This window comes from Colobus angolensis, unplaced genomic scaffold (genome assembly GCF_000951035.1).
Source record: "Colobus angolensis palliatus isolate OR3802 unplaced genomic scaffold, Cang.pa_1.0 Scaffold97, whole genome shotgun sequence".
NCBI classification, from domain to species: Eukaryota; Metazoa; Chordata; class Mammalia; order Primates; family Cercopithecidae; genus Colobus; species Colobus angolensis.
In genome coordinates, this window is record NW_012123709.1 from 4,341,138 (window position 1) to 4,366,265 (window position 25,128).

Here is a 25,128-nt window from a genome sequence, read left to right on the forward strand (position 1 = left end):
AAAAAAAAAAAAAAAAAAAAGTTTAGGTTATATCTTATGACTTAAAAACTTATATTGGTGGTAAGAAAATACTAGAAAATATAGGATGTTATAATTTTATATTTAAAATGCTACTTTTAGATAATTCCCCTGACTTTTTTTATTTTTTGCAAAAATTTCAATGTATACAAAGCAGAGAGACCCCCCACCTCAGATATCCATCTTCCAGACTCTATCTCCCTCTTTAAATGTTTCTCTATCAACTTATGTATTTATTTTGTTGAAATAGTTAAAGGAAATCTCAGACACCAACCCAATCTACCCTTACATATTTTTGTATGTATCTCTTTTTCAAAAAAAGGACATTTTCTTTTTGACACAATTTCATACATAATGCAACAATGGCATTGTCATGCCTAGGAGAATTAACAATAATTTCTAGGTGTTAAGAATTCACAATAATTCATATTCAACTTTCAATGACTATCTAAAAAGTGTGATTTTTTTGGTAGTCTGTTTGATGGAATCAAGGTGCAAACAAACAGGATCAACTGCATTTGGTTAGGGTGTCTCTTACGTTTTTTTCCTAGTACGTACAGTTCCTCCCTTTCCCTGTAAAATTTTTTTCATGCCTTTGTCTTGTTGAAGGAACTGTTCTGACTTCTTTTTAAATTGAATTTGGAATGTCACTGTTGAAGAAAGTGCAGCATTGGGCTGACAAAGTGAAACCTGCCAAACTTCTCAAATTTATTTTTTGGCTATAGAGGGGCAGAGGAAGTCTGGCACACTTCTGCCTACTTCATGTTCTGAAAGATCTCCATGAAGCCCTTCAGCAAGCCTACCTGCCACATTAAGGAGTTTAAAACTGTGCTCATCATTCCTAAAATTTTGTTTTACAATACCACTTTGACGTATTGCAGTTTGTAAAAGTTTTTATTTAATAGTGTTAAGATATTTATGCATAAACTGACATCAAATAAGCCAATAAATGTTTAGAAATTCCGAGTTTATAAATATCTTTCTTAGAATGTATAAGACATAATTAAGTGTTGTTTTCTAATGATCCTGGGAAAGAAATACAATTTGGCATGTCTCTTAACTTTGGCTTTTGCCCCCTTTTTTAGGGATCATCTAGCCAGACAGGCAGGTTTTCATTAAATTTAATTTGTGTGGAGCTTAAATATTAAGTTGAGTTATTAGGATGGTAAACCAGATGATGGTTCTGTCTTTTAACATCTTGTGGTGTGCGCTTTTTAAGAGAGATATATAGAATATTCAGAGGATAACAAGATGCTGATGAAAATTACAAGTGTTAGAAAAGAGAAAATGAAACTTCAACATATCTTCATGGTATTTGTGTTGGATAAAAGTGTAAATTAGCATATATAAGACTGGCTTAATCTTTCTTTGCAACAGCTTTAGCTAATAAAACTTCAAAAAGATCAGTGATGCAGTTTTTGAAAATCCTAAATATGAATGACTGTAAATGGAACCATATGAAGTGAATGACAGTAAAGTAATCGTAGATGAAATTACCAATTTCAAATGAAATAAATTCAAAATGAAAAGGATGAAGGGCAATTAAGTACCTATTTTGACAATTTGAAGTGGTCAAGTTTTTGAAAGTATGACACAGGAACCTTAACCTATCTATATATGAGTGATAAATGAGGCATTTTGTGTCATTACATTCCCATAAATCACTTTCTTTAACTGCTGATGGCTTTTATCAGATGTAACCTTTTCAAGCTTCTATTAGAGTGCTAACATTTTCAACTTTGACACATGTGCAGTTTACAAATTCTGCAGCTGATTAACTCTGGACAGAAGCTCACTGGCATCATTGTCTTTAAGTTGGGTGAAAGCCTTAGGGTCTCGAAAACTCAGACACTTACATTACAGTACAAAAATCTCAATTAATGTAAGGGGTTGGGCTTTAGAGTTGCCAGGTGTGTTTTCTTTTGGGAAACAAATATGAACAAGACTTCATTTTCTATGAAACAGGGGATCTAGGAAATACTAAAAATTAAAAAAAAATTAGAAGGGCAAGGCTGATAATAAGGGTTAATCATGTATTTTTTTCCCTTAAAATATATATATTTTCGGCACTCAAGAAATAGTATTCAAAAAAGGAGTGCTAAAGTTTAGTTTTGAAACAGTCAAAACAGAAAACCCAAGATTAATACATTTGTGGGGTGAGGGATATGACCTGAAATAAAATATAATTTAAGTGAGGCTTTTATACCGATGAAATCATTTTCATGATTTTTATGGAGAGATGTTAAATCAAACTAAAATACATAGTTTAACTTTCATGTAAATTCCCAACATTCTAAATTAACGGTCGTTTTGATTAATTCACCAGTCATTCAGTTGAAAAAGAGATTGAACACTCTTACTCTGCCTACTTTTAAAACAGTTGCATTGAAATTATAAAGACAAATCACGTAGAAGGTAATGCCATTTCTGTTAAAAGTTACTTGTTAAAATACTAAATCTTCACAGGATACGTTTGATACAAAAAATTAGAATAAACCACTTATTACCAACATGAAACATTTACCACAAGAAACTCTAAAATTATCAAATTATATGTCTATTAATAGTGTAGGAACAAATAAAGCAAATATATGAAAGCTGTAATCTTCTGTTAAATTGCAGACAGGTGAAGAGCAAGACTTCACAATATTTTTAATTTTAATGGTCCTAATTCCATAGTTGAAGAGTAAAATACAACAGTTAAAATGGACACTCTGAGGGTTTTGATGATTAACATGAAATTGTATAGGTAGATATGAACAGGTCAATGTATTTATATAAATAGCACATACACAAATACACGTGAGTAGATGTGAGTTAGTGGGAACGAAGATATCAAAGAAATGTATTTAGAAAATACAGTTGACACAAACCTTGAAATAAAGCTAAAGTTTAAAAAAACACTGTCTTTGATAATAATAACCTGACAGAACAAATCATGATGCTGGTTGTTTGACCACCAGGAGCCTGGGTACTTCCAATAGCATTCGTTTTGGTAAGAACTACCAGCCATCCAGCCTAAATAAGGAAACCCAAAGAGATGGACTAATGGCAGCAAAGTACAAATGTTCACAGAGAACCCCCTGCGGCAGATTGCCTCTTGTTGATAAATGACAAACCTTAGAAAAAATAGCGGGGGAAGGACCACTTTTTCTAGCACCACAACCCGCATAGTCTCCTAATGTCACCATCTAAGGCCTATCCATGACAAATTAAAAACTTCTTGATTTCACTCATAATGCCACTCATCACAGGAGCTGGGCAGTTACGCTTTGACAATTCAGATGTAAATCCGGGGTTGCCTATGAGTATTCATGACAAAGGCATATTTATCATTTAAAACAAAAGGACATGACTTCTTGGTGCTCATATCAAAGACCAGTGATGGATGAGGCCATGCTAATCAAAAGACAGGCTAGAAAGAACACAGATGTTTGCTACTTTGATTAAGAAAAGGCTATTCTCTCCCCCAACACCTCCCCAATATGGACATTTCAAATGGTTTTAAATGTGTAATTTTAAGTAGATATCTAAGAGTTTAAAATTCTCAGTTATAGCTCTTACAATAAAACCTCATTTTTTTTCCAACCACAAATTATGGAGATTCTTAAAACCAAGAAAAGATCCACCTACCAAAAAGTACTAGTTCCTCAGTGTAACCCACAGAGAGGTTTCCACAATTGGTACTGTCTTGAATTATTATTTTCAATCCAGAAAAATAAAGGAAAGAAGTCTGTCATCTCAAATTTTATCAATAGCGCAACTGTAAGATGAAATCATTGTGAGGAATTAAATAGAAAACAAGGTTTAAGACATTTTTGCCATTTTTGTTTCTGGCCATTGCGTTGCTGATTTTCATTTCAAATGCTTTTCCAGTTGAAAAGCATTAAAAAATAATTGTTTGGCTGGGCGCAGTGGCTCACGCCTGTTATCCCAGCACTTTGGGAGGCCGAGGCAGGAGGATCACTTGAAGTCAGGAGATTGAGATCATCCTGGCTAACATGGTGAAACCCCGTCTCTACTAAAATAGAAAAAATCAGCCAGGTGTGGTGGCATGTGCCTGTAGTCCCAGCTATTCGGGAGGCTGAGGCAGGGGAATCGCTTGTACCTGGGAGGTGGAGGTTGTAGGGAGCCGAGATTGTGCCACTGCACTCCAGTCTGGTGACAGAGCAACACTCCGTCTTAAAAAAATAAAATAAAATAAATTGTTCATATTTTAAGGCTTATTTAAAATCTTAAAGGCAATTATTTCTAGTGATTTTAGCATTCATCACCATTTTGAATGAGAGACCAAAAATAAGTGTTGCATTTAAAAAAAAAAAAAAAAGCAAAGAAAGGTATTTAGAGTTGGAGCTATTGATAGCACTTCCTCCCATTCCTCTGATGAAGAGCTATCATCAGGGCTGGCTAATAGAAATCCAATTTACAAGGCCCTGCTCATTTGAGTGCCTTTCAAGATGCACAGGATTGGTAACCCTTCAGACCCGCAAACAAATGTCTGCTCTTCCAGGACAGAACTATTTTAATGTTAGTTACTGGGAAGTCATCACTGTAAGGTCACCTTGAAGAACTGTGAATGGTGGGGGGTGGGAAAAGCCCACTTCTAAGTGATCTGTTTCCTGCCAATTTTCCTTGTCACTTTTTCAATTCCAGTGAAGCACACTTGTTGATAAGCTTTTAATAGAGTGATGCATGACAAAAAACAAAAAAAAACCCAAACCATTCCCCCCTCCACATACAAAGCCATATGAGGGGAAAGAACTACCTGTGTGTTATAAGAACATTTGGGAGCTTTGTTTTCCCTTTTGGTAGGATCATCTTCCTCTCAAAATGATGGAGACACCAAAGTCATACAGTCATTCTTAGCATGCTTCTGTGCTTCTTGTATGGAAAATTTGTGTCATATTAAATGTGTCGCTGGTGTTAGACCAACAAGTGCATTCCATTTTACAATACACTGAGTTGTATCTACACATGTACCAGGGTCTACTTTTTACTAGCCAAAGTAAGTATTATATGTCCTACTTATAATAGGTATGTTCACTTTTTAAAATATACACCTGCTTCTCACAGAGTTAAGAGTTGGATACGTCAGAGGTCTCAACACTCAATATATTAAGAGGTATTTATAGAATAACAAAAATGTTTCACCTTTTGGCCCTTTTATGAAAAATTTACTGGATGCCTAATATATTTAATATTCAGTAGCATGTGAGAATAATTTTTATGCAACTCTGATAGTTAGAAAGATAGATAACTCAATTATTAGATCATCTATCAAAATATTCAGATGTATAAGAGGCTACTAAAAAGATTGATGACTGAGAAAGTCCACTGATTCTCTAGCCATCATATTCATGCATTTGGCCAGACAACATTTTTCGCTGCCTTCACAAGCAAGCTTCATTACCCATCACTCCACTGAAAAGAGTTTATTATGAGGCTGCCATCTTGGCAAGACTATTATTTCGATGATAAATGCTGAGGGGGAAAAAAGTGTGTCTACTTTTCTTTTTTTTTAAGAAAAAAGATGAGCTTTTCTTACAGATAAAACAAACAGCATCTACATTTCTAATTAACTTAAATTTGGCAGATACAAATATAGGTCAGTTAAAGCTATGATGTTATCTTCTGTCTGAATTTTACCCTTAATTTGTAAAATGTAAATTAACTAATTAGAAGAAAAACATCATGATTAGTGACAAAAATGCTTCAGCTGGGTCTTTGCTTCCTGACATTTATGATCAACTATAATGAATTATTGCTTTTTAAAATAATTGATAGAATATATTTTTTCTCACCCAAGGAAAGAAATTTTGCTAAGAATTTATAAAAGAAGGCCAGGAACCTGGCAAAACAACAGAACTTTGTGCTGTGTTTTCTGAGGAAAAGATATATATAGAATGCCATTATATTAGAAACAATTGGGTAAATTTATGCCCGTGTAGCTAGGGGTGAATTTAGAGGAAAGATATGTATAGACATTAAGTCGCTAATAAACCCCACTAAAAAGATTGTTTCATATATCGAAAAAAAAATGTCTTATACTGGGCTCTACTACAGTTTATGTTGTACTCAGGACTTAACCCTCTCTCTGTCATTTCAAATGGATTTGTTGTATACTCAAGCGACGAGTGAGAATAGTGCTGGGTGGTGGGTTGCAATGTTAGATGGAGAATGGTTAGAAGCAGGAAACTACCTGTCCACTTGAGTTTCAGCACGGAAACCTGTCATTGTTAAGTAAAATTAATCCATGTAATAGTTAAGTGAAAAGCAGTTTTCAACTATTCCTATGTAGACAAAGGTTCTACAATGAGAAGTACATCTACAATGTCAGACATAAATGTCAATTAAAAGTTACACAGAATCCTGAGCAGAAAGGTGTGTGGGGGTGGCCACGCTTTGGCACAGTGGAGTGTGTGTGACTAGGCCCTGGGCAAGCAGAGCAGGATGGGGGACTGTCAGTTCTCATAGCACACAAACTAAGAGGTTGGATCTGAATGAGTAATACCAGGAAATTGGAACTGAACCCTAGTGGTAATGTAGACAGAAGCTGAATGTGCTCAGCTGATAGTGGGCATTAGTTCCCAGTGACACGACACCATTTGAAATGGTGGAGAAAATAGGAAGAGAAATGATTCAAACAAAGATGCATGATGTCTAGGTTGTTACTGAAAAGTGCAGTGATATGAGGAAAACAGGTGAAGAGTTAAAACAAATACTTCAAAATTTCAGTCCTAATTTTGCGTATGCCATTAAAATATTTACCTTGGACAGAAGTATCTTAATTTCATGTATTAGACACTTATCACATCTGGAAACAATACCACTGAAATACTTGAATACTCCTTTTTCCAATATTATGACAAATATGTAAACTTTCCACACTTTGCAAAGTGCAATCTAAATGCTCGGAGAATATTATTGTACTTATTTTATATTTACTAGCTGTAGAGATAGCATGACAATCTTTCTGAATAACTGCTCCTCATTAAAAAGAGTATTTTTTTAAAAAAAGCATTTAGGTTATTACTTTTGTTTTATAGAAATTCATTAATAGTATACATATTTCTTCCCATCTCCATGCCACCATGATACTAAATTAAAAAATAATATGGATAACCAGTCAAAGCCCTGCTTCACAGTATATAAATCTAACATAGAACATCAATTTATACATGGCAGAAAATTCTCTTGATAGTTCTCTTGCCTCCACCTAACTCTTCAACCTTTTAACACATGATGTACACAGGAGATAATTACTTCAATTTACCTACAGTTTACCTTTATGTACATTAATCTTGCACTTCAGAAGTAATCCTCAAACTTCTGAATTCCAATAAATTGGTTTCTATCAAAAAGATAGACTATAAAACATAACATAGCATACAGACCTCCTCATTTGTTTAGTTTTTCTTTTTCCAGCTATTAACAATCTCCATTCACATTTGTCATTTTGAAAAACTAATTTAATTTTTTAATTAAAAGCATTAATAGTTCCAAGTAAGGGTTTCAGCTTGATGGTAACTGGAAAAAAAAAAAAAAAAAGGCAAGAGAAGTGTAAAAAGCAATCATTTATATCTATTTAAATTATTTAATATTTCTGTATCAAAGGCAGCACTCTGTGTTTGAAGAGTGTGTTCATCTGTGAAGGAGAAGGAAGGCAAGGAGAGAAATGCAATGAGTGTCAGGTATCCTGAGCAAACCTGAGTCCCTCAGTGTTGCAGGAAGGTCAGACCCTTTCAGCATTGTACTGTTGTGTCAAAATACGTCAACAAGCCATCACATTGCAGGAAGAAGAATGACCTTTCAGTTCTTTATGTTTGGGCTGCCGATGGAGCTCTGGGTGTGGGGTATGCATGAATGGTTTTCCTAGCTGCTTGACAAATGCAACTCCCAAGGCTTCTTTCAAGTGTGATTGTTAAAAGCCCTAGGTTCGTACATTTTGGTACAACTTTCTAAACCCACATAACTCATGGTGGAAACTGATGTGAGGTTAACTATCAATACCCTGAGTAATCAGATTCGGGGCAGCCAGACTGAAATTACTTTATAAATGTTCAAATGCAAGAGATGAAGGGTGGGAGTTGGTAAATTTAGAAATAATTTAATTCGCTGTAAGGGTCATAATTATTGTTAATCAGTTCTCTAAACTTTATTAGGATGTCATGTCACAAGTGTCTTCTTTCCCTGTTTATAAGAGGCATTTCTCTGTTCTCTCCCTCTGAGAAAAACCACTTAATCTCTTTCTACCATGGATGATCCCTAAATCAGACTGTCTCTGACCCATCACTCAGATTCCTATCCCACAGCCCAGTTGCCTTTGGACATCTCTAAATATCCCAACTGAAGTTATTGCTAACCTACATTATTTGCTATTCCCAATTCTTTAATAGCATCATTATTTTGCCACCACCAATATTAAAACCTCAAAGTTATCTCTGTTCTAAACCACTTAATACAACAACACTTTTACTGATGTATTGAATGTTGGCATTACTTGACAAATTCTGTGAATCCTGTCTCTATAATCTCTATAAGTCTGTATGGTCCCCTTCCATTTCCACTGCTACCACTATAATTTGGGAATTAATGGATTATTTCAATATGGATGACTAATAGCAATAGTGTCCCTATTTCCAAATTCCTGTTTCTACTCAATCTAAGCACTGCTACCAGAATATCCATCCTAAAGTTAGGTCCTAATCATGTCACTCTTCTATTCAAAAAACTCCACTGGCTTTCTAACTCTGTGACCTTGATTTGGGCACTTAACCTCTTCATAGCTCAACTTTCTCATATGAAATGGAGATAAAATACTAGCATTTACCTCATAGGATTGTTATGTGGATTAGAGTGGAAAATACATGTAAGTGCTTAAACCGGCTCCTTGAACATAACTGGTGCTTGGTGTTAGCTATTATTATGATCTATGTACATGTTTGTTTCCCTGTTAGTTTGAACTAAATTCACTGAAGGCAAGATTAAGTTTTGCTCACCTTTGTATGCTCTGAAATACATAATATGCTATTTCTGCATAGAAGTAACTTATTAAACATCAGCTGAATTTAACTGTATATCTATGCCACTACTGACGGGCCAGTTTGCTAGAACTTGTTGCATTAGGAATATGGCAGGCCAGGCATGGTGGCCCACGCCTGTAGTCCCAGCACTTTGGGAGACAGAGGTGGGAGGATCGCCTGAGACCAGGAGTTCAAGGTTGCAGTGAGCTATGACTGCACCACTTCATTCTAGCCTGGGTGACAAAGTGAAGCCCTTTCTCTAAAATAAAAAAATAAAAGAAATACGAAGTGGTAAAAAATACTCACTTCACATTAAACCAATTAAAGGTAATTGGGGCTCATCAAATATTTTAATCTAGTGTTGAGTTCAATATGGCTTTATATACCTACCATTAGCACACAACCAATGACTTCATTTTTAATACCTTCTTAATCAATATGGAGTACTCTTAAAATATCACAGCTGGTCATCAAAGATGACTAAGATAGCCTCCTATTTATATGAGTTGATGAGCTCTATGAATTCTAAAAAAAATCATTTTTACTAAATAAAAAAAATTGGCTTTAGTTTTTAACTTATGATCACTTGGAATGAAATACCAGGAATGCTACAAGACTAAATTTAAAATGGGAGGTGGTGGTAATGGTTAGCAAGCTGCCAGCAACAAATGGGAAGGAAATAGCAAAAGGGAATATATAAAGAGAAGCAGGAAAGGGTTAACAAGACAATTTGCTAGTACAATCCTGTGTGAGAAAAGGTGACCAAAACACAAGAAATATCTCAATCTCAGGGATTCAGATAGAAAAGGAAGAAAACTAAGAGAATGGTATTCACACGGATCTTAATGTAAGAAGGAGAGTAAAAAAAACACACAAGTGAATGTAATTGACTTGTGTTACTGAATAAAGGGAATTCATGGGAGAAATTTAATTTTTATAAGAATTTATAAGAATTTGACTTCCATAATCAATTAGAAATTAGAATGAAAGAACGTTTACCATTGTCACTATGTATCCATGAAGATTTTTGTTTTATGAGAAGAATATGAGACACGCAAATTGCATTCATGACTCATTTTCCATATTCCACATATGTGAGAAGAGAATGAGCATAGGCAAACCAGGGCAATGCAGCCTCATCACTTATATATCATCCATTCCAGGAGATACTTGAATGATATCAAACAGCAGAAGATGCTTGGAAATGGGAACATGTGTTCCTTAAAGGCAGAGGCAATGAAAAGGCATAGCTGCTGGGAATAGGGCCCTGTCTCACCAAAATATGGCCTGCTTTATTTTAATCTAAGAGGCCTAAGAAGCCCTGAGTGCTACCAGTAGATAACCAAAGAAAGCTGCTAACAACCATATGCTTATTATAATCCTTGGCCTTGAACATATTAAAGACTTCCCTTTTGCTGGGCATAACGTCACAAATGAAAAATCCCACTCCAACTCTCAGAAGCCTGAGGGAAAGAGAGGTAGAATATATGGATGTCTGAGAGAGAGAGAGGGAGACAGAGAGAGAGAGAGAGAGAGAATCTCAAAAGAAAGTAACCTGAAGGACTGCACAGTACTCTCTTTCACAATGACAATGAAGTCTATAAGTTAAGTGGACTTAATAAAGATACAAAAGTTAAGATTACAAGGTTAATTTTAAACAAGACAAACTGGTTTACACCAATCTGTTAAACTATGTGTTAAAATCATAATTGAAAGTCTCCTACTTGGAACCAAGTTAGGGTAAAAAAGACTGGATTAGCTCTCTGTTCAAAGTTAAAAAACAAAAGAGATGACATAACAGTTTTTAAACACTAGACATCAAGCAATGAAGAACTGTAATCCCAGAGTGATGGGATTACAAAGAGCGAGCCGTTTGACTGGCCCAGCTTCATAGAGTTTCTAAGCTGTGACGTCCAAATGGTGAGCCCAGGCAAAGCCCAGCAGTATCCCTGAGTTGAGGAATTGTACCTAGAAGAATGGGAAAGCCAAGGCAACTAGAGTTTGAAGGGCAGAATATCAGCAGGAGAAAGCTGCCCAGAGATTGAGAGAGAATTCCAGAGACCTAAGTAGGTAGCCCTCAAGTATTCAGAAGAGTACTGATAAGTGCATATATGTAAAGATATAGAAAACTTGAATGACACTACCAACCAGTTCGACCTAATTGACATTTATAAGACATCCCACCAAACAAAAGTGGAATAAAGTTTCAAGTATACATACAAAATTTACAGAGATAACCACAGTCTGAGCTATAACATAAATCTCAATACATTTAAAAGAGTTCAGATTTGTTCTCTGATCTCAGCGGAATTAAATTAGAAACCAAACAGAAAGATATCTGAAAATTTCTCAAATATTTCAAAACAAAACAGCATACTTCAAAATAAGTGTGGGTCAAAGAAGAAATCAAAAGTAGAAAGTAGGTGGAACCAAATAAAAATGAAAATGCAATATATAAATATTTGTGAGATGCAGTCACAACAGTGCTCAGAAGTAAATTAACTGCACTAAAATATTTATATTGGAAAAAAGAAAGAATGAATTAAAATCAACAACTTCAGTTTTCTACCTTAGGAAACTAGAAGAAGAGCAAACTAAACAGAAACTAACACACACAAAAAGGAAATAATATAAGATTAAACACCAATGAAAGAGAAAAAAGAAAATCAGTATTTAAAAAAAAAAATTGATTCGTTTAGAAGAACAGTAAAATTGATAAACCTCTAGGCAGACTGATGTAGAAAAGAAGACACAATTATAAATATCAGGAATTAGAAAGGTGTCATCTCTACAGATACTAAAAGACAATAAGGGAATATTTTCAACAAGCTTATGCCAAAATATGCTGCAACTTAGATTAAATGGACAAACACTTTGAAAGACTCAAAGTGCCAAAGCTCAGTCAAGAAAAAAAAGACATAACCTGAATGTCTTATAACTACTAAGAAATTGATTTTATAGTTAAAAACCTTCCACCAAAAAAATAACACAGGCCCAGAGGCTTTAACTGTGGAATCCCACCAAAAATTTAAGGAAGAAATAATAGCAATTCTGTGCCAACTTTTCAAAAAAATTACAGAGGAGGGAATGCCTCCCAACTCTTACTAAGAGGCCGGCATTACTCTAATACCAATACCAGATAAATACTTTAGAAGGAAAAAATAAAACATGAACTTGTATCACTCATAAACATAGATGTAAAAATTCCTAACATATTTTAACAAATCAAATTCAGCAAAATATGAAAAGTGTATTGCTTCATAATCAAATGGAGTTTATCTCAGGAAAGCAAGGTTGGTATAACATTAAAAAATCGATCACTATAATTCACTATATTGACTAATTTAAGAAACCTATATGATCGTCGTAATAGATGCAGAAACAGCATTTGACAAAAATCCAACACCAAGTTTTGATAAAAACTTGCAACAAACTAGGACTAGAAGGGAGTTTCTTCAGCCTGATAAAGGGCATCTACAAAAACCTATAGCTAACATCATTCTTTTATATTTATTTTAGAGACAGAGTCTCACTGTACTGCCCAGGCTAGTGTGCAGTGGCATGATCATGGCTCCCTGCATTCCTGGGCTGAATTCCAGCCTTGAATTCCTGGGCTGAAGTGATCCTCCCATCTCAGACTTCTGAGTAGCTAGGACTACAAGTGTGTACCACCATGCCTAGTTAATTTTTTTTTTTTTTTTTTTTAAATAGAAACAGGGTCTCACTATGTTGCTCAGGCTGGTCTTGAGCCCTGGCCCGCATTGGTCTCCCAAAGTGCTGGGATTACAGGCATAAGTCACTTGTGCTCACCCCTACCATCATTCTTAATGGTGAAAGATCTAAAATCTTTCTTCTAAAATCAGCAGCGAGGCAACAATGTCCATTCTTACCATTCACTTTTGTATGAAGCAAAAGAAAAACAAAAGGCATACAAATTGAAAATGAAGTAAAATGGTCTTTACAAACAACATAGTTGCCTATGTAGACAATTCTATCACATCCACCAATTAGGTAAACTATTAATAAATGGGTTCTATAAGGTTGCTGTACAGAAACTCAAAATACAAAATCAATTGTATTCCTCTATAGTAGCAAGGAACAAATGGAAACAAATAAAACTATCATTACTAATATTATTAAGAACTATTAAGTATTTACATAGCCATTATTCAATCAATACTTAGATATCATCTCCAAAAAATGTGAGATTTGTGCACTGAAAACTACAGAACAATTTCTGAGAAAAATGTTAAAAGACCTAAATAAATGGAGAGATGCCAGGTTCATGGGTCAGAAGACTCAATATTATTAAGATGTTAATTCTTCCCAAATTGATCTGTAAATTCAATGTAATCCCAATCTAAATCCCAGCAGGCTTTTATAGGAATTAATAAACTGACTCTAAAATTCATATAGTAAAAAAGATCTTGAATAGCAAAAAATAACTTTGAAAAGAATCACAAAATTGGAGGACCTACTATCTGTTTTCAAAATTATAATGTTACAGTAATTAAAACAGTGTTGAATTGGTCTAGACAAACTGATGATGGAACAAATAGAGAATACAGAAACAGGCCCATACATATATGAACAACTGATTTTTGACAAATGTACAAAGGTAATTTAGGTGGAGAAAAGAGAGTCTTCTCAAAAAAGGGTTCTAAAACCATTTCTGCATGCAAGAAACTTATATCCAGAATACTAAAACATAAAATAAAAATGCCCTACCGAAACTCAATAATAAGAAAACAACTCAATTAACTAATGAAGCGAAGATTTCAAGAGAAACTTTTCCAGGGAAAACAGGTAGCAAATAAACATATGAAAAGATTCTCAATATAATTTATCATTAGAAAAATGCAAATTAAAAAATCACATTAACACATTTTTACACAACTATTAGAAAGCCTTGGGTTAAAAGGCTGACCATACCAAGTGATGAGGAAGATGGGAAGCAGCTGGAACTATCGTAAGCTGCTGGCGGGAATATAAAATGGTAAAACCACTTCAGAAAAGAGTTTACTCATTTTGTCAAAAGGTAAAAAGATTCCCACCATATGTCCCAGTCGTTTCATTCCCAGGTATGAAATTACATTACATCTTTACCCAAGAGTAATGAAATCATGTTAATATTTTACAAAACTGTTCAGATCAGCTTTATTAGTAATAGCCAGAACTAAAAATAAGCCCAATGTCCATCAACAGGTGAAGGGATAAATAAACAGTGGAACAGTCATGCAACTTAATGCCTCTCAGCAATAAAAAGACGAACTATTGATATATTCAATGTACATTATCCTGAAATAATTATGCTGAGTGAAAAAGGCTAGACAAAAAAGAGTACATGCTGCATAGTTCTATTTACATAACATAGTAGAAGAAACAAACTAATCAACAGTCACAGAAAGTAGATCAGTGAGTACAAGGGTGCAGACAGAACTGAAGGGATTAGGAAGGTGGATTATAAAGGGGCATCTGGAAACCTAGGGGTGGTAAGTATGCTCACTCTCTCTATCATGGTGATAATTTTATAGGTTTATACAAAACATTAAATTGTACTCTTTAAATATGAGTTTATTCTGCGTCAGTTATACCTCAATAAAGTTGTTTCTTAAAATACAGAATAGAGGCTCTTGAAGAACAGAGACCAAATGGTCCATTTTCTCCAGCCACATGAAGGTGAATATCTAAAACTTGTATGCTGGAGAGGGTTTTAGTTTTAGCTTAGCAAGCCCATTAACTGACATAGTAAGTAACCTCTTCCAACATATTTATTCCCATGAAAGATATGAAGCTGCCCGGTAGAGTAGAAAGAGCATAGGTGTGGGGTTCACAGAGAGACCTGGGTTCAGGTGCTGCCTCTGCAGTTTACTGCTTAGTTCTCACTGTTAACCCCTCAAAGGCAGGGGCTGACTCTCTACTGACTAACACAGTGCCTGTAAATGTTTGTTGACCTGGACCTGTATTTCTTCATAAAGCAACTATTTCATCAAGATTGTTTGGAAGCAGATAAGCTAGGAATGCTCAGGCTAGCTAGCAAGTTGAGGCTAGGTAAAGAAGAGTCTGACTTCAATGTTAGATACAGATTAATCTCATAGTTTTCAACAAGAACAGAAAAAAATTCCCAGAGTACAGGCTGCATTGCATACCAATTAAACTAGCTCTCTAAGGGTAAAGCCAATATCAATATTTTAAAAACAACCCCCATGTGATTTTAACACACAGTAAAGTTTGAGAATTATTATGCTAGACTCCAAGCCTTTTTAGTATCAATTTTGACCTGATCTTGGGTTATTGACACTAACTGTGTTCCCAACTTCACTTCCTATTGGTAAACTCTCTTTATTTTTCCTTTACCCTCTCTGGATGATCATAATGCTGTGTTTCCATTCCTAGAATGGCCACTCAATCCTTTGTTTGTTGGTTTGGCTTGGGGTAACATTTCTGAGCTAGACATGACTCAGATTAACTTTGTCATAGTGGGTGTCAATGGGAAGTCATCCTCGTAAGAATTCTCTGGTTGCCTGGATTTGTGAAACTGGTCAATATACCACTCTTGTAAAAATCTTACATATGCTTGAAAAGAGTAATCATTTAGATGTCTTTCTAGCCGGAGAAACTGTAATTCCTTGACATTCCTTTATAGATCTGTTTGCTTTGATGTAAGTCATTCTAGTTTCTCAACAATTATCTCCTTATTACGAATATCACTCTAAAGGCCTAAGATAACATTTCTATTCTTTGCTCAGTTTTGTTAAAATCAATGAACGATGGCAGACAATATGAATTTCTCACTGAGAAAAGTCTTGTTATTCACATTCTGCATGCTGAAAAAATGATACTTAACCATTATAACCATTATGAGAAGTCATTTTTATCAAAGTACTCTATATACAGAAAACACTTCCCTCACTCTGATAAAATATGTTGAGATTACTCCAGCTAACAACAGTGTCAAGTATCTGTCTGAAACAATGGGGCATCAATATCTCAAAACCAACTCAATTTTAAGAGATGGAAAAAGCAAATTATTATATTTCACCTTTATCGAAGCCCTCTCCAGAGCATTTGCTAATTATTAGTCAATCTGTCGCTTGTTGTTGCTACTTGATAGTATACGGCAGCAGTGCTGCTTCTGAGGCTGCTGTAATTGAAGGTTTGCAAGAGCTTCTATTGCTAAGGCACATACTCCAACTTAAGACAGATGTGATCAGCCTTGTTTTTAACAAGACTGAAATAACTGGAAATCTGTGATTTGGCTAATTGCAGGGTTCCTCAAAGTATCTTAATACAGGAAAAACTTTGGCCATGCTCTGAAAAATACCTTCCTTAACTCTAACTGGTTGGCATTCTCATTCTAAATGCCTCTCCTCTCAGGCTATCACAAACCAGAGAAAGCAATTCCCAGACCATTGAGTAAATAACTGATCTTTAAAAAATACTTAGAGGTATGAACTAAAGTCAAATCAATTCTGTGGCAGAAGGTATTAGCTTAGCATTCCCTTCAGGAGAGTAGACTCTCTGGAGCCAAAGCTTCAAAAATCTGACAGATAGAACTCAGCTCTTAATCGTTTCCGTGGTACATAAATGTGATCAAGACCATATTTCCTCTGGTGCTCATCTCCCCTCCTATCCTAACCCCAGAACAAGAAATGGCTTTGAAAGATCTATGCACTTGCTTCCTTTAATACTGTCCTTTACAGTCAATCAAGAGAAGTCCATGTCCTGAACCCAAGCTTTAGGTAACTCTGCTCTAGCCACTGTCTAGTTATATCTGAATCCACGGAGTAAGGAGTTTATGGGGCCAAGGGAACATCCCCACCTGATGCCTGTTCCCTCAACCACTTTCTAGGCCACCTTCCAGGTATCAGTGACCTCAGAACTTCCTGATCTTATAGCCCCGAGACCACTCCCAGGGCCTGGATGGCCCTTTCTCTCAGGCTCATTCACCTGATAAGAGGGCAGACTACCAGAGTGTGCAACTCTGGCCTGAGAGCCGTAGCTTATGGGAATGTACGTGGAGCTTGGATATGCAGACCTGGTGTGTGCTTGACACCTTTCCAGGTGTAGGATGGAGCTGAGGGTGGGAAGAAAAGGAAGGCAGGCTGTGCAGTGGGACCACCGCTGCCTGCACCAACACACGTAGCCTGCAAATCCAAGGAATCTAGGAATTCTTAGGCAAATCTGAACTTTCAGCTCTTCACACAGAATAGAATATATTTTATTTAAGGTCTGTTAATATGTAACTTTACATATTTAGACACATAGCATATAAGGCTCCATTTGTACTCTTGCTCCAGGCCCAGTTTCATGCATCCCTTAAAGAAACTAGAGATTATCCTCTGCTTAGAATTCTCAAGGTATTCTATGTCAAATTTCAAATGAGAGAACTCACTGAAAGAGTTTTGGGAAAGCAACCGACCAACATAAGATTATAAATATTTATCTAAAAACCTTTATAAAGTGAATTTGTCATTTAGTTCTCAGTTATTTTCTATTTTTAAAATTCCTTATGTTAAATACATTTATGCTGTATTTCATGAAACAGGACTGCAAAAGCCTATACATTTGAAAAGTCTGTAAAAGTTTTTCAGAAAAATTAGGCATTTTCCTCACTATCCTTCGAGTTGAATTCTCAAAGAAAAAAAATTTGATCGTATTATGGCTTAATGTCACAATGCCTGACAAATTCCTCAAAGGCTGATTCAAACCATTATCGTCAGACATCAGTAAATACAATCAATAAATACCTACTATCACCTACTATGTGCCAGATTCTGGGCAACCAAAGATGGATAAAACCAGTAGATGAGATGAAACTCAATATTAATTGGAGGAGGTTGACAAATAAACACGCAATGACAAAGTTTGATAGATGTTATGAAATTATTAGCAAAACATAAGAGGCGCACCAAACCCAATCCTGGAATGCAGGAAGGTTTCTCAAAGAGATGTCAGCCAAGCTGAGTGCTGAAATTAGCTGACTACTTTATGTGGCAAAGAAGGCAATTAAAAATGTCTAATCGGAAGCCTTCTAAACTTCATCAGTGGCATACGGAAAAAGAGACAGAGGGGAACTAATATCTTTTTGACTGCCAGGCACTGTGAAAGTGCTTTGTATATATTAAATAACTGATCTTCAGAGTAAGAGGGCAAAAAAAGTTTTATTCAGTCCATTTTATTGAGGAGAAAATACAGTAAATTGTTCCCAGTCATGGGACCAGAAAGTGGCATACTCTGGATTCAAACCCAATGTTCCACCCATTACTTCAGGGATCACTAAATTGAAAAACCAACTTTTGCCCCATTTGTCCAGCCAAGAAGCTTAGATTTTCTTTGAGAGCAGAGAGGTATATCAACAAGGTGCACTTTGGTTGTAAAGAGATGTCTCTAATGAGAGCGTGCCAGAATGTGACTGGAATGGCAGATGGAGGGGTTGAAACTTGCGGTTGCAATTTCCATGTTCTTGATCAGTGGTTGTTGGTAATTGTTCGTGTGCTTTATAGCATATGGCTCTTTCTCTGTCATTAAGGTCACCCAATATTTTCATTCAAACTACCCACCAAAAGTGAGGACAAGGTGTCTGTCCCTGCCTCTTTGAAAGGCCACATGTTAGAGAACATATATGTAACCTGATCCTAGACTGGTAGTATTGGTTTCTCTCTTTACAAGTCATCATCTCAGTATAAAAGTATACTTAGTAATAGAGGCCAAATTGTCAAAGAACTCACCTTTTGATGAGAGAAATAGGATGAGAAGACTTTTTGTGTGTTGATTTCATAAGTAAATGTATTTTCTGGTAGCCTTATACAATTTGGGCCTATATTTATGGTCCAAATGCTTCTCAGAGGCATTCTTTGTCTACTTTAACTCTGTAGAAGTCGAGAGTTTTGAGTAGTTGTTTAACCAAGGTTCATACCTGGGACTTGGGATGGGGATGTGCTTGTAGGAATGGCTGCTTATGTTCTTGACTCAATAGCTCTCACTTTGGGGAAGATGACTACATTGTAAAATTTAAATGTTTTCAACGTTAGTTAAGCTGAGTAAGAGTATCAATTTACTACAAAAGAAAACTCATAGAAATGTTAATCTAAATATTGGTGGCTCTGTAGTTATTTGCATGGGAAATGGATTTACACAAAAGCATTAGTCTAGGCCAGGCACGATGGCTCACGCCTGTGATCCCAGCACTGTGGGAGGCCAAGGCAGGCGGATCATGAGGTCAGGAGTTCAAGACCAGCCTGGCCAACATGGTGAAACCCCATCTCTACTAAAAAAAAAAAATTAGCTGGGCATGGTGGCGGGCACCTGTAATCCCAGCTACTTGGGAAGCTGAGGCAGGAGAATCGCTTGAACCCAGGCGGCGAAGATTTCAGTGAGCTGAGATTGTGCCACTGCACTCCAGCCTGGGTGACAGAGTAAGTCTCCGTCTCAAAAAAAAAAAAAAGCATTAATCTATAAACAGTAATTGAACAGTCTTATTGTAAAATCCAATCTTTAATCTGAAAATAGTGTGACAATTAGGTAATATTAGTTTTTATATAAACTAGCCGCTTATCACTTGAATAAAGCAAAAAGCCCAAATTCTAACCAATAGCCTCCTTGAAAGGCTACCTACAGGTGGGAGAGAATTTCTTCCAATTCTAAAGAACTTCAGAACCTGCTAAAGTTATGTGCTGAAGAACTTTAGCAATTGCTCACGTATATGAGTTGTGTTGAGGCAAAATACGAGAAGAGGAGGATCCCATACATTCACAAATGGAGTAAGTTCTCCTTCTGTTAAAATACTCCATCACCGGTAAGCTTATATCATTATCATATATTACAAATTTTATATACAAGTAAATGCCCCAAAGTTCCATTTCAAACCTGGGCACTAAATGTTCCTTTTTGAACTTGCATTTCTTGGCCTCTCTGCAGACATTTGGTAACATCAGTGACTTTTGTGACATTTACTCCTTAAATGATCTGGACCATTTAAAACCAAGGCTAGCATTCCCATATCACACATCGTGCCCAAAATGAATTATGCTCACTTAGCCAGTATATATTCAAACAATGTGCTCAGGGAATGTAAATCAATAGTAGTCTAAGTAAAACATCACCAGAAGGGAAAAAGTAGAATGTTATAACGTAATATGAAATCCAAAGGAAATTGTATTAAATTATCTATCACTCAGACATCCTCCAGGCACGTCAATAATCCGTAAATCTATCATCCAGGTGACTAGATTATTTAATCAGCCTCTAAATGGTGAATGTTAAATACACAGTAGGTACTCAATAAATAATTGAGTTGCTTTAGAATAAAGATAATAATTTGGAATTTTGAAGTAAGCTCTAGTATTTGGGATTTAGTTTGCAATTGTTCCTTAGAAAAGATATGACCAGTACCAAACTGGGGAAACAGTCTACCTGCCTACTGATTGAGCTTATCAGTTTTCTTTTTTTAATACTTTAGCAACCTAAACTTACGCAATTTGATTTTCTTGTCATTGCTTTCCCTGAACTACCAAAAATGATGCTTTCTTTACTATTTCAAACTCATCATAAAATTGCTAAAAATCTAAAATTCAATTTGCCACATTACTGCTAATTTGAATAATGGCTGAATAAAAGACAGGAAACGCTGAACCAGCATTGATTTCTAAAACATTTTGCACTTTCCTCCTCCATCCCTGTAAAGTAAAGCTCGGATGCCACGCACAATTACACAAGAAAATCAAGAAAGCCATTACATTCAGCATTTTGTCATGATCATTGTTACCATGGCAAAAAGTGGGCTTAGGTTAGCACAGCTGCCACAGGCGAGGTCCACTGGCCTTTTGTAAAACTGAGTAACAATATAATGCCAAATTCTGTAGCTGGTCACTGTTTTTACCCTAGGACAAGGCTATTACCCATGGATGATACTGTCTCATTCCTTAAGGATCTGAGTCAATGTCATTTTATTAATGTATTCTTACTGTTGGCTGGCATTCCTGTTCTAAGGGGGAAAAAATGTGTAGTGTGAACACTTGGGACTGCAATACTAGAAAAAGCCAAAGTTTGGATGGTTGCATAGTAAATGACAATAGGGTTGTGCTAGAAATCACACAGATTTGGGAGTCAGAGATAAAAGCAGATCCATGATAACTAGCACTACAGCACATCATTTTCTCTGAGTATCAGCTTAGTTATCTGTAAAATGGGGATAAAAGTAACTTCCCAGGCATAAGGTAGATAATCAGTAAAATAAGACCCTCCCACTCCTTAATGCTGAGATTTCCATGTCTTCGGGAATGTTAATGAGTTGGTAGGTAAACTACTCTCTCTTCTTGGAAGGTGTATCATTTCCATCTTTCATATCGTTTGGATACTTTTCTCAGAGAGCTGAGGATAAATTATTTTAAGGTCTGACAGTAAGCATAAATTTCACATCAAAAGGATAAAAGTTCAGTGTCAATATTGTAATATATACCACATCTTATTATCTGCATTTTAAGTGACACCAATATTATTGTAAAATGAATGAAAAATGGAATATAGACTAATTTTGACCTTACGCAGAGATTTTTAGTTTTAAAAAATGAAGCAACATTATGAAAGCGGAGAAGTTTAAATTATCTGAAATGAATACATTAATCAAAACTCTATATTTACTAGAAACAAAGGCTACTAGCATTTTTACCAGCTAAACAAAATATTTTTTTCTAATGAGATTTCAGCTGAGTATCGTTTATCTTAAAAGAAAAATAATGAGACCTTACCTATTCCAGTAGCTCCAGAACTGGTCATGCAGGTAGGCGTGGTGGCTACATTCATCACCAAATGAGGCTTTGCTTTCAATCCAGTGAATTATGTGCCCTTCTACAGCTAAGGGACAAAGCATTACTAATATACGGAGAAGGGAAGGGAAGATTGAAAATTCTCAACTCTGCACAGGCCTCTCTAAGCTTCACATTAATGAGCACAGGCTTAGCTCTTACCATCATTTATAAATGTAATTACAAAACAACACACTGTATATGTTCATTACAAAGAACATTTATGTGACAATCATATTCCTTTGATTTTCATTATATTCTTCAAAACTCCCTTTCCTACTTCTCAGACTGCCTGTATAACTCGACAAGTGACATGCCAAGCAGACCAAAATGAGTCTGGCTTTTCAACAGATCTATGTTTAAGGAATTGGAAATTTAGAGAAATAAGTTGAAAATGACAACCAAAATATCTTTAGAAAACATGTTTATAATATATGCAAAAGATTTTAAGACAGATTTCTTCTGAACCTATTCTTTTCTGCCATTTAAAAATAATATTTTCCAATTATCCACCCATTTTTAATATTATAAAGCTAATTATTAACATAAAGACATTAAAAAATACATCCCTTTTCTCTAAAAACAAATGCATAACAGAGTTGAAGAACTTACCAACTGGTACTTGTAAAATAAAGTCTGGTGTTTTGTCATAACCCTTTGCACGGAGCTGATCTTCATCTACAGGAAGAACAAATGCTATTTACTTACAACACTATTCAATTAACAAGATAGGAATATATTTGTTTTTATTTCTTAAATATGTATAAAAACTACTACTGTAGTCATACAGATCTTTCTTATGCGTGCAGTGCTGTGTCAGAATAAATGAACTTTCTTAACAACCCTGAAGCGTAAATATGCTTCAGATATGCTTCTTTCATTATTTTTTCTGCATTTTTTGTTATTATAAACATCACGGATTCAAGCTGTCATAGACTACCTTTTTTGTAATTGAAAGTACTCAAAATAAAGTAATATACTTACTGATTTAAAATAAAGGCTTTCACTGCTGTGAAAATTACAAATGTTATCAGCTAGTATTGACAATTTATAGTAAAGGGCCAAGCACAGTGGCCTCTACAATTATGAAAAAATGCTTTCAATAAAGCAATTACAAAAGTTTAGTTTCAATTAGTGAAACTATTCCCACACACAAGAAAGAAACAAGGACAATGAGACTGCCATAAAGAATTCGTTATCCTGCTTAATTCCTTTGGTATGCTATTGTTTCTGGCATTTACCTGAGTTTTATAACAATATGTAATTCTGAAAAGCAAACATTTTCCTAAGTCAGTTTGATTTCTTGTTCCCCTGTAAATATCAATGATCTATTCAGAAGGAAAGAAGGCAGGAAAACAGGAAGCTTGACAAAGTTGGGAAAAACCAGAAAGGTGATTGTTAAAAAAAAAAAAAAAATCCACCAATATTTTCTAAATGCTGTCCTTGACTTCTAATGGCATTACAATGTGATTTCTGAAATGGGGAGTTCTCCATTAGATTTTGGAGTGACCTGGTCATTCAATTCCAGACATGGCTTTCTGTCTTCACCCAACCTCAACTAATGGCCCGACCAAGTAACAAGGAAGGCTGTGTGGTCTCTTAACACCTACTGGGCTGTTGACATTGTCATGCATCCCATTCGCCTTCCTGCATCACCTTTGATTAAAATTAATGGCCCATTCCCAGTGTTGGGTAGCTTATTTCCAATCCATTTATCAGCCCAAGACAGTGGTTCCATGGCCAATGTTCAGAAACTCTGTTTTAGAACACTCTTGTGCACATCTTGAAAGGTCAGCATTTTAAATGTAAATAACCTTTTAATGACAAGACACATATTTAAAGTAGACATTTAAGTTAAATTTTGTTAAAAGTCAATATCCTTAAACTGTCTAGATTTTGAAGGATTGGTGCCAGTATTCAGAACAATCTCCCCTCCTTGAAATACAAAAAATCTCAAGTTAACTATTGAGGTAACGAAATACAGATTGAAATAATATGACTTTAAAAACAAGAGAATTTGGAAAGTGAGCTGAGAACAAGATTGGACAGGTTTCTGTTCTGTAACTATACTCTGACCACAATGAGAATATTTAATAGAAAAGGCATTTATTAAAATCAACTCCAGTGACTTGAGCTGATGTTTCCGGTAGCTGATGAACAGTTTTAAAAGCAATGGTGACATTAAAAAAGATAGATTAAGATTTCATTAAAACTCTCCTAGTTTCATCAACCTTTGCAGATTTAAAATCGGTTTCAGAAAGAAAAATGATTATGTTTCTGATAATAGTGCGAAACAAAATTTCAAAGGTCACCAAGCAATCTAAATGCACACACACAAAAAGTCCCTTTAAAAGACAGATGCTGCACTCCTGTTCACTGCACCAAACTGACTAACATGATATCTACAATTTAAACTGCATGACTGACTTAATATGAAAATTAACAATCCCGAACCCCAAAACCGAAACACAAAACATCAAGTGTGGTTGGGGATCCTTCCCATCTTTTTGTGGTGAACTTCAACAAACTACAACTGGCTTGCTCTGTCTCTTTCTCTCTCTCACATACACACACCCCTGTCTCTCTCCCTCCCTCTCACTCTTTCTCTCTCAACATGAAGCTGATTCAACAATCACTGTAGCCAAAGGATAGCATCTGGAAGTCTGTGTCACCATTGGTGATATCAGACTTCCTTTTTTTTTTTTTTTATAGTAAAGAGGTTATCCCAAACATCTAAAATACTATGTATTGGGCATCTTCTTCCTTTAATTTATTTACTAAACTCTCACTGCCTTAGCTTCCTCTGTTTCAACCTTTGGCTTGCTTCCTTCATCCTAAATCTAAGAAAGGACGAGGTAACAACTTGGCAAAGTTCAGACAAAATGATGGTACCAGGGTAGGTAGCAGCATTTTGAAACAGGTGGCCTTGTTCACCTGTTCTAGGCCCCAGGACACTTAATGTCCCCAAAAGATGAATGAGTAAAATACAAGTGCATGTTTACCAGTATCCATGTCTTTACAAATCCTATCTGGATGGACAATAATTTTCTTTCTTAATTTAATTCCCTACATATCAATGAGGCACAAAGGCACCAACTAGGCTCCAAGTTCAAGGTTTTATTGGATAACTCTCACTGTTATCTTTCATCCTGGGTCCCAACTGTCTGTGCTACATGTTCATCTGAGGTTCATCTCAATTGTGTAAAAAAGGCAGCATCTCTTTCCTTAATACTGATGGGAAAATTTTTCTTTGATGTCAAGTTTTTTTTTTTTTTTTTTTT

General features: G+C 35.5%; 1 protein-coding gene across 4 annotated transcripts in view; it reads right to left on the reverse strand.

Annotated features, from left to right (window-relative positions):
* The window catches only part of LOC105504994 (chromosome unknown open reading frame, human C15orf41), a 231,480-nt gene that overhangs the window by 75,249 nt on the left and 131,103 nt on the right, over positions 1–25,128 (reverse strand). For all 4 annotated transcript variants that reach the window (XM_011932667.1, XM_011932669.1, XM_011932668.1 and 1 more), the window contains 2 exons: positions 22,460–22,525; positions 21,791–21,896 (listed from right to left, as the gene is read on the reverse strand). In XM_011932667.1, coding sequence (XP_011788057.1) covers positions 21,791–21,896; positions 22,460–22,525 — 172 coding nt within the window. The remainder of the gene's footprint in view (positions 1–21,790; positions 21,897–22,459; positions 22,526–25,128) is intronic.